The sequence below is a fragment of the Asparagus officinalis genome, chromosome 1 (genome assembly GCF_001876935.1).
Source record: "Asparagus officinalis chromosome 1, Aspof.V1, whole genome shotgun sequence".
In the NCBI taxonomy this organism is placed as follows: domain Eukaryota; kingdom Viridiplantae; phylum Streptophyta; class Magnoliopsida; order Asparagales; family Asparagaceae; genus Asparagus; species Asparagus officinalis.
Window position 1 is genome coordinate 98,328,797 of NC_033794.1, and position 11,058 is coordinate 98,339,854.

At 33.8% G+C, this 11,058-nt stretch overlaps 1 protein-coding gene across 1 annotated transcript in view; it reads left to right on the plus strand.

The window, feature by feature from the left end:
- LOC109828766 (protein OVEREXPRESSOR OF CATIONIC PEROXIDASE 3) overlaps nucleotides 1–1,817 on the plus strand; it is a 13,620-nt gene extending 11,803 nt beyond the window's left edge. The window contains exon 4 of the mRNA XM_020395687.1: nucleotides 1,262–1,817. Coding sequence (XP_020251276.1) covers nucleotides 1,262–1,411 — 150 coding nt within the window. The 3' untranslated portion in view covers nucleotides 1,412–1,817. The remainder of the gene's footprint in view (nucleotides 1–1,261) is intronic.

Here is an 11,058-nt window from a genome sequence, read left to right on the forward strand (position 1 = left end):
TATATATATAGAGAGAGAGAGAGAGAGAGAGAGAGAGAGAGAGAAACTTATATCAACTTAAGTGGACCATCCACCAAAGTTTCTATCCATTGATGAAAAGTCTCTTCATATAATGCACGAATCTCTAGGTATCATCAATGGATAGAAATTTTGGTGGATGGTCCACTTAAGTTGATATAAGTTTCTCTCTCTCTCTATATATATAATGTGTGTGTGGGGTGGGGGAGAGAGAGAGAGAGAGAGAGAGAGAGAGAAACTTATATCAACTTAAGTGGACCATCCACCAAAGTTTCTATCCATTGATGAAAAGTCTCTTCATATAATGCACGAATCTCTAGGTATCATCAATGGATAGAAATTTTGGTGGATGGTCCACTTAAGTTGATATAAGTTTCTCTCTCTCTCTATATATATAATGTGTGTGTGGGGTGGGGTTGGTTGGGCACATGAACATGAACATGCACATGTGTTTTTGTGTGCCTTTGTATATGTATTCACCAGTTGTACCCGTGTGGTTCATGGAATTAGTAGCATACTACTAAAAATGATTTTAGTTTAGCAAAACATAGTGATATTTATATTTAGAATAATTTATAAGTTAAATAACTTTCTCCGTTAGCGTACAAACCCTTCGTCTTCATACTAAATGTCATCGGGAACATGCAAAAACAATTATTATTTTAAGTATATAATTTTTGCTAAAGTTGTCGAATAACAAAAAACATAAAGTACTTAAACAACTGCCACCTGTCAGACATGCGAGTAGTGACATCTGTTTTAGTATGTATTACATAGTAATAGAAGTTTTGTATAATATATCTCTTAGTTCTTCATTTTAAATTTGTAATTTCATTTGATGAAAGATGGGAATTTTATACTGTAGTATGTAAAGCGTATATCGAAGGAGCATTTACAATGTATCAAGAGTAACCTAAGTCAAAATAAATCATACATGGACATGTTTCATAGGTGTTGCCTTTGAACAGCATCTTTGACTCCATGACCATGATAGAAGTGTATGCACTACATAGAGTCAGTTCGTTCAGAAATTTTGTCTGTATATGTTTGTATATGCTATTGCAATACTTTCTTCCCCCGTTCCTTTCTTGATTTATTCTAACAAGTTATGACTCGAGGATTCTCATGAATAGTGTGTATAATTTGCATGAGAATGTTGTCTCTAACTGTGTGGATACAGGTTTATATTTAGATGTGATTTTCTTGTTAACATGCTTCTTTTTCCTTTTATCTTAATATACAGAATGCAATGATCAGCAGCATAGTCCATTTGACTAACCTTCCTTTTAAAAGGGTGGTGAAGTGGTTTGAAGACAAGCGAGTGGAAGATGGAGTTCCTGATCATCGTGTACCCTTCCGTAGATCTGAACCTGAAACTGTTTCTACCAGATAAATTTCTGAAGAACAGCTGGAGTTCTTCCCAAAGTGATGACATAACTCATTCCTCCCAGATTATTGCTACCAAAACAAAGATCATAAAGTAGCAATACATTTTCTTGGAGATCTTCGAGGTAAATTTCTTCATCCGAGTTTAAGTGGTATTTAGATGTTTTGGCCTGTAAGATAAGCTTTTTCCTTCTAGTTTCCTACCTTTTGTAGTAATAAGCTAATTACAAAACTGAGACATATATCCAATTTTATTGTATTGTTTATACAGTAAGCTGTATGAAAAGAGTATAGATCTTTAGCACAGGTTAATTTTCAATATGTTGCATTGCGTTGCTTTGAAATATTGTCTTGTATTTTTATGAAACTATGAACATCCTTCATAATTGCAGTTTTTCCGGTACTTATTTGAACTGCACACATTTTGGTTTTCTTGTTGGTAGTATGTTTTGAATTAATGTATTTCTGTAGTCTTTTGACTTTGTTGCAATACGAAGAAAATTTTATTAACTGAAATTAATGTCTCTCAATATTTTACAGTAAACATTTTACTTATTCCAAGCATATACAGTTTTTGTGAGCCTTATGCATATTGATTTAATGGAGTCCGAAATCTGGCGTATGATATGTGTAGGAGCTGAAATACTTGTTTCTTACTAACCTAGATCATATGCTGCACTATCTTATAACAGCATGTGTAGGAGCTATAGATTTTATGTTGTTTTAGGTCCACTGGTCATGGTTCACCTTTACATCTGATCTTTGATTTATCATATATTGTTTGAATTTAAAAAATACTGAAAACTGTAAAACTATTGTTTCGACGTGTTATTATTTGTTCTTCTTGTTCTTATCTGAGATGGTAGTTTAGCCTGTCAATTTTCTTGACGATGATATATGCGAGGTTACACTGGCAGTGGGGCACCGTACCAACGAAGAACACTGATTGATGTGAGGGAAGTACTTGAGGGAGAGAGAAAGTATTCAGTGGACCCAATCCATGATATTAATGGTGCACCCAAGGGATACCAAGCCATGGATCAGTGCATAAATTATGAAGTCCAGTGATCTGAGGGTTGCCTTCTGGTGCAACATTAATGTCATGGACCGGCTGTATACTTTCCCTGTGGAAGATCAAGAAGAAAACAATATATACAAACAAGTAATTAGGATAGGAAATAAATGACCAAGAAAACAGTATATAGAAGCAAGTAATTGGGATAGGAAATAAATGACCAAGAAAACAATATATACAAACAAGTAATTAGGATAGGAAATAAATGATCCAGAAAACCTGTATATAGAAACAAGTAATTGGGATAGGAAAATAAATGACCAGATACAATAAGTAACATGCAATTCATCTCCATGTGTTCTCCCAAAGCATCAACCCTAAGAAATCCTCAATAATAATAATAATAATGAGACAACCTCGTTATCTGGAAAAGCAAATTTAAACAACACTAACATGATACAAGTTAAGAAGGTCAAAATCTAAATAACCGAAATTTTTATTTTGTGTCATCTTTATCTCTTTGTGGGATTTTGGCGCAAGGCTTCCTTTAGCCTGAGATGCATGAGCCTATAAAGTATAAATTTCTTATTGTACGTTTATATCCCCATAATCTCACTTGTGAAAGTTATGTCAATGTTTAGTATGTGTGGCCTATGATCTATTGTCTTGGACTTAAGTGCCATAAATGAACATGAATTGGCAAAGGCACAACAATCCTCAAAATCTGGTCACTATATTAATAGATGTGGATAGCATAGATGAAAAAAGAGTTCACGCATTTGTGAGCATTGGCACAAATATGCATGTTGGAGGGAAGTAGTCATCATACAATAGATTTTTAGCTAAGCTTTCCAAATTTGAATTTTGAAGTTGAAGCTCAATTCTTTTATAACAAGGATTATCGAGTGAAGAGGCTGCAAGGATTGTATATGTGGGTCACTCTAAATTTTAACTGAATGCAATACAGCATTTCATGTGGAGCAGTACAGGGGAAGAAAGGCCGTTTTGGTCTAGCTCTCAATTGCCTAACTGTGGAAACTAGGCATTAGACGGTTTCATTCTTGAAGCTTGGGTGGCCTTTTACCCGTTGGGCTCTTATGTATGTCCTTCACCACTATTCAAAAACTTGTGGATGTCTTTAAATACATTTACAACTCACAAACTCCAGGCACATATTAATCTTAAACTTAAATAATATTTTTAATTGTTAAAACATAAGTAAATATTAAGGTTCATTATGCAGCCTTTGAACAAAAAGGACAAAGAATCTCAGTATTTTACGCTGCAAAAGCAGCCGTCAGTAACTAAACATTCAAGACTATGTCGAAAACTAAAAAGAGAGAAATCACAAATGACCGGAGAATCAAGAAAATCCAGTAAATGACACAGCAAGAACTAAATTAAAAGGGTAGGTTTTATACTAAAAAATAACAATAGGGAGAAATTGCAAAGGTTTGTTGTCATAGCCTTTGCGAAGGGAAGTTGTCCTTACCGTCGGCTGTTAAATTTGATGCAAAGCAGTTATTGTGCTGCTTGCTAAGCCTAGGACCACGCGACACACCCGAGGTTGTGGCATAGTGTCCAGAGGTTGCGATAAATTATTTTTGATTAGGTATTTCATGTTATTTTATTTGGTTGAAGTGCTTATCCTAATCGTTTTCCCTCACTTTTCATTCATGTGTACACTCCGATTTTAACATTTTTAACTTTGTTATATCTTTTAATGATTTTCAGATTTTTTTTTCTGAATCTCCCCTCCGAAATGACTTAGATTGCATATATGATTTATGCATAATGGCTAGTGAATTTCTCAATGATGCATACTGCATAATGTGACATTGGACAAAATAGAAAGATGATAAGATATAGGGACCAAATTCATCTTTGAGCCGACCAGGAATTTTTTTTAAGTTACCAAGAGAAAAGATTTTTTTTTTAAATTAATTTTATTTTTTGAGAAAAGCCAAAAGATTTTAAAACTCTTCAGCCCTTTCTTTTTCCCCATAATAAAAAATCTTAATGAACCAACCCAGAAGAGTTAAACACTGATCAGCTACATCCAAACTTCCTCTCTCTTTCTCTCTCTAGATAAAACTCTTAATAACCCAAGCCAAAAGTATTGCAAAGCCTTGAAACTCTTCACCTGTATATGAACTTTCCTTTCGGCTACATAGGAATCAGCAAAGTCATAAAAAGAACACTATTAACAGTTATTTACTAATATCATGCATATTGCACTAAGTTATGAACAAAAGGATCCCTTTCAAAGTGCAACCAACCCTTCAAATATCAGCATATACAACAAAATCCCTCTTTTTTCTTAGGTTTCTTCTCAAGGTCTTAATGGGAGGGAATAAATACTGGAAGTAAATATCAATGCAAGTTACAATCAGAAGAAGGTTCCTAACAGTCCACCAGAATTGGATTTGCTCCTGAATATGTGTATATAAATGTCTCTTGTTCCTGTTAATGATTGAAAAAGAGAAAATGTCTGTGCTTAGGAGATCAGCAGAGACATTTAGAAGGTCAGGGTCATCTGGGCTTGTGTGGGATGATAGGTTTTTGTTTGGGGATGAAGATCAAAGTAACAAAGGTGAAGACAAAACAGTCGATGATTTTAGCGAGTTAAGGTCCTCGAAGAGCATGGTGTTCACTACTAACAACATTAATTGCTGCAGTGATCCAGACATAGAATTGCCCTCAAAGTCTAAGAGAGGAGTAACCACAATTTTCAAGAAGTCGATGAGTGCCAATGCTGCTAAGCCCTCCAAGCTCGGCAGGCGCTAGTGATGAGAGCAGTGGTAATGATTGGTGAATAGAGAGGAAAGGAGGGAACTAGTATCAGTTCTGTACTTGCGTAACAGTCTGATTCTTTGTAAAAGCTCTAGTGTGTTGGATTTGCTTTTTCTCGTGTCCTTACATATCTCAATTTTTTAATTTCTCATTTTTGTGTAATTTTTATATATTTGTCTGAATTGTGTGTTGAAATGTTAGCAGTATTGATAAGGGTATATTGAGTTTCATTTTAGGATTAATGATGGATAGACCGCTGTAGTATAATTGTTTCGAACTTACTACCTCTCGAGTTCCATTGTTGCAGATAGACCCTCCAGTGAATTTTTTTGACTCTTTCACCCTCACAGCGAAAAGAAGTTGTTTTTGTTGGCAAATTGACTTCATGAGGGTAAAAAAGTAATAAAAAAAATTCACTTACGTGTTCTATCTGCAAAAATGAAACTAGATGAGTAGTAAGTACAAAACAAAGATACTAAAGGAGGTCTATCTGCAATTAATCCTTTATTTACATATCTGCTTATGTATACGTGCAAGCTTAAACAAAGATACTAAAGGAGGTCTATCTGCAATTAATCCTTTATTTACACATCTGCTTATGTATACGTGCAAGCTTGAATCGTTTAAGGAGCTAGTACGTACCTGTAGGAGGTCATGTGTGAGTCTAGTCCCACATTAGAAAAAACTTAGAAAGAGTAATGAGCTAATTAAATAAAAAATTTGGGAATGGTTCACAAAAACCTTCAAGATTTTGTTTTAGTTGAGTCCGATTCTACATGAGATCTTAGTATCAAATCTAGATTATGAGTGAATAGACCTTTGAGTCCATTTATTGTTAATTGGGATTGGAGGGCTGAACCTAGAGGCATCTGTCACTGATCTGATCTTATATTTAAGTGTTAAATGTAGAAGATCCACATTAGCTTTTACAAATTAATCTTATAAATATAAAACATATTTAACACATAAACAGGAATATGGTGTGTATTTTACTTAAAAAAAAGTAATATGATGTATATTCATTAAGGGTTTACATCATCTGTTTTTCTCGAAATTTCCTTCACAATCTTCATATCCATGAAGAGGTGAACGGGCATTTGGAGCTTCGGAGGTTCTTGGATTTATCATCGAAGCATAGATAAGCAAGAAATTAATATAAAAATAGGTAGCTTGGCGGCATAAAAGCTCGTAGCATGTTGACAGCTAAAATAACAAGAGGAATATGCTAACTAGTGATGCTAAATGTTGCTCCTAATGTATTTACTTACATCTAGGTTCCTTGTTTAATAATCAAAACATGTAAACCTCTCCACGTGGAGGCCATAGAGATGAAGTTTAAGGACTTCGACATTAGTTAAACAAATAAGCAGTCCAAGCACGCAACGCTATAGTTTAATATATATCCTCAACCATTTTCTTATCGTTAGTTACCTTGATGTCATCATCCTTGTTGTAATCCAATATTGAGAATAAAAGGCTTTCAAAGCCCCTTCTCTTCCTTGTAAGCCTTCCTTGCATCAGCTTGTGATTCTTTTCGAGAGATGGTCGGGCTTCAAAGATCTGCAATGACATTCAGGAGGTCAGGCTCATCAGGATTGGTCTGGGGTGATCGATTTTTCTTGGATGAGCAGAGTCAGAAGAGCAACAAATTTAAAGATAAAGAGAACGACGATGAAGTTAGAGAGATGAAGCCATCAAAAGATATCAGATTCGTCCATGATACTGTCATCTTACCTCCTACTACTCCTTCTAAGTCCTTTGGCCCTAAGGTCTTTAGAGTACTTATAAGGAAAACTATGAGTGCCAAAACATGAAGATTGCCATCTACGTAGGTGTATTTCATGAAGACATTGCTTTTCTTGTTCATGGTAATTGACGAGGCTCGAGGATAAAGTAGATCATTCATCCGTGTAGCTAGCTACCTTAGATAGTATTTGTTGGATTTTCTTTTTTTGCTTTCTCTCATGTTTGATGTTATCTCCGGTCCAACCTTTGTTCGACGGACTCTCTCTTGTTTTGAAGCCTCTTTTTGCTCAAAAAGCCGAAAGAAAATCTCTCGTCTGACAGACTCTCTCGTGTAAAAAACTTATGATCGTACCGCTTGCATAATATCAAATTGAAAGCAACTCAAGAACGGCGGGCTCGTTGACACGAGGTTAAAGCAATCGTGGCTAAATTTTAATATGATAATTATTATCTTATGACGGTCAATGGGGGAAACGTTACTGTGTTTGGTATAATATATACATTGTAAAGGTTAAAATTTAGGGAAAATCTTTTTTTAACCCAAAGTTTTACTTCAACTTATTTTTAAACCCATCTTCTTTCATTATGATCCATACACCCAAAATACAACACCCACTTATTTATAAACCCAAAGTATCACTTATTTATAAACCCAAAGTATCAAATACACCATATTTCTGGTGCTCCTCCCACTCAAAAAAACCCTAAAACACTCAAAAACACTCGACTACTGACGCATCGTGTTTATTGGCCGATTATCCACCGCGTCGGGCTGTCCTCGTTGAATTTCGAAGCTTCAGGCAAAGTATAGCACTTTACGGAAAAGTATAGCACCTTATGGCCAAAGTATAGCACCTTATGGCCAAAGTATAGCACTTTACGGGAAAGTATAGCACCTTATGGCCAAAGTATAGCACCTTATGGCAAAGTATAGCACCTTATGGGTAAAGTATAGCACCTTAAGGTCAAAGTATAGCACCTTATGCTCTCTAAAAATTCTGCACATCAAGTTGTCGAGAACCATTTTAGTTTTTCTCCCCGCAACGAAAACAATTCGACGATCGACGCATCGTATTTATTGGCCAATCATCTACCGCGTCGGGCGGTCCTCGCTGAATTTCGAAACTTCAGGCAAAGTATAGCACTTTATGGGGAAATATAGCACCTTATGACCAAAGTATAGCACATTATGGCAAAATATAGCACCTTATGGCAAAATATAGCACCTTATAGGCAAAGTATAGCACCTTATACCCAAAGTATAGCACCTTATCTCTCAGGCGGTCCTCGCTAAATTTCAAAGCTACAGAATTTCCAGAGAGCTTAAGGTGCTATACTTTGGGCATAAGGTGCTATACTTTGCCCATAAGGTGCTATACTTTGTCATAAGGTGCTATACTTTGGCCATAAAGTGCTATACTTTCCCGTAAAGTGCTATACTTTGCCTGAAGCTTCGAAATTCAGCGAGGACCGCCTGACGCGGTAGATGATTGGCCAATAAATACGATGCGTCGATCGTCGAATATTTTCGTTGCGGGGAAAAAAACTAAAATGGTTCTCGACAACTTGATGTGCAGAATTTTTAGAGAGGATAAGGTGCTATACTTTGACCTTAAGGTGCTATACTTTGCCCATAAGGTGCTATACTTTATCTTATGACACGAGGTTAAAGCAATCGTGGCTAAATTTTAATATGATAATTATTATCTTATGACGGTCAATGGGGGAAACATTACTGTGTTTGGTATAATATATACATCGTAAAGGTTAAAATTTAACAGAAGGATCTCTATCACTCTTAACACAAAATGCATAAATTTCAAAAAGCCCCCCTAAAATATTAAACTTATAAATAACCTCCTCAAAGTTTTGATAATTATAAAAATCCTCATGCACTATTCAAAATTTGTAGAAGACACCCTAGAAGTTTCAAAAAATGTAGAAAATACACTCAAAAAGTTAAAAATTATAAAAAACACCTTAAAATTTTCAAACCTATAAAAAAGTACATTGACAATATAGGATTACAAACATCCCCCTAAAAGTTTTGAAATTTCCAAAAAAACATGCTAGAAGGTCTAAAATTTGTAAAAAAACAACCTCAAAGATTCAAAATTTACAAAAAATGCGCAGAAAAGATGGAAACCTACAAACAAGCATTTTCTGTAATTTTTAATATTTGAGGGTGTTTGTTTTGTAATTTTCTAAAATATAAGGGCGTTTTCTTCAAGTTTCTAAAGTTTTTGAAAATTCCAAATTTATAAATTATAAAGTTTACTGGTTGTATTTTTGAAAATTTTAGGGTGCTTTATTACTTTTTAATTCCAGTGTGTTTATTGCAAAATTTGAAACTTTTGGGTGTTTTTAGCAAAGTCTAAGTTTTTAAGAGGTTGTTTGTAACTCTATATTTCAGTATACTGTTTATGTGTTTAAATTTTCCTAGGATTTTTTATAAATTTTGACTTATGAGGGTGTTTTTTATAATTTTTAAAACTAATAGGGTGTTATCTACAAATTGAAAAAATTCTAGGGGTCTGTTTGTACTTCCTATATGTTTAGTGTATTGTTCTTAGAATTGAAATTTTAGGTTTTTTTTTAAAATTTTGAAATTTGAGCCTGTTTTTATAATTTTCAAAAAAATTTGGGCGTTTTATGTAAATTCCAGCATTTTAGGAGGCCGTTTGTATTCATTAAAATCTCAATATACTGTTTTTACATTTTAAAAATTTTAGGATTTCTTATAAATTTTCAAAAGTTTAGAGTGTTTTTCATATTTGTCAAAACTTTCAGGATGCTTTCTATAAATTTTAAGTTTGTTGGGGCTAGTTTGTATGTTTTGGAAATTTTAGTATTTTTTAAACTTTAAAATTTTTAAAATTTTTGGTAATTTTTACTGTTTTTACATTGTTGAGGATGTCTTTGTAATTTTATAATTGTTCTTAGGGTTGTTTATAATTTTTACTTTACAAAGGATCTTGTTAATTTTCAGATTTCAAGAGGCTTGTTGTAAATTTTAGAACTTTTTAAGGGGATTTCTATAATTCTTCATGCTAAAATAAATGAAGCCTCAGCCTTTCACTCCCTTTCTCTTCCACTTAACTAGATTAAAATTTTACCACCACATGGGGTTAAATTTTACCCTATAGACTATAGTGGAAAGATAACAAACATGAGTAAATATGAGATGATCGATGCTTAATGGGGGTAAACTTTACACACACATCCCCTCCCCGAAAAAAAAAAGTTATAAGGCTAAAGTTAAACACGCTATCATATTTTATATTTCTTTACAGAAAAACAATCTTAAACTATGTGTTCTAATTTAATATCATGGGAAAACAGCTTTAGCTATTTTCAAATTAGTCATATATCATTGGCTTCATAACATACTACTGGTGTGCATTTATTATTGCTAATCATGTGCATTACCGTACAAGTACCACTATAACAAAAATTGTACATGTCTATACTTATTTTACGACACTTATAAAAGTGTTATTTTATTTGCAAAGGAGTAAACAATTGTCACACAATTAAAAAGTGTAACAGATCATGACACAAATTTGTCATTAGATATATAATTAAATATATTTGAAAAAAGCAAATAGTCCAACATGGATTGTGAGAGGATCTATTAGTAGGCTTAAATAATAAATCTTAGATTTTGATTATGATGATGATTAAACATTTATGATCATGTATAGGCTAAAAAACTCAATAGTTAAATATGCTTTGGTGAGATTATTCTTGGGATGGGTGGGAAATTATAATATTGAATGATGATACTCTTTATATTCTTATTTTAGCCTTCGCCGGAACATGGTTTTTCTTCTCTCTCATTTTAGCTATTTTTTTTACTTATAGACGAGGAGTCCGTTAAGAAAAGTTAATGTTCAGGTTCATGAGAGCATCTCTAACAACTTCTCTAAAAATTTCTCCAAAATAGGGAAGCAAAAGTCATATTCTCCAAATTATTTTTACACCAACTCCAACAGATTCCCCATTTTGAAGAATCCTCTTTTTCCTCTAAAAATTTGGAGAATGCTGCAGATTTGGGGAAGCTTCATCATTTTTCCCCTCCATCCCTATTTTGGGGAATG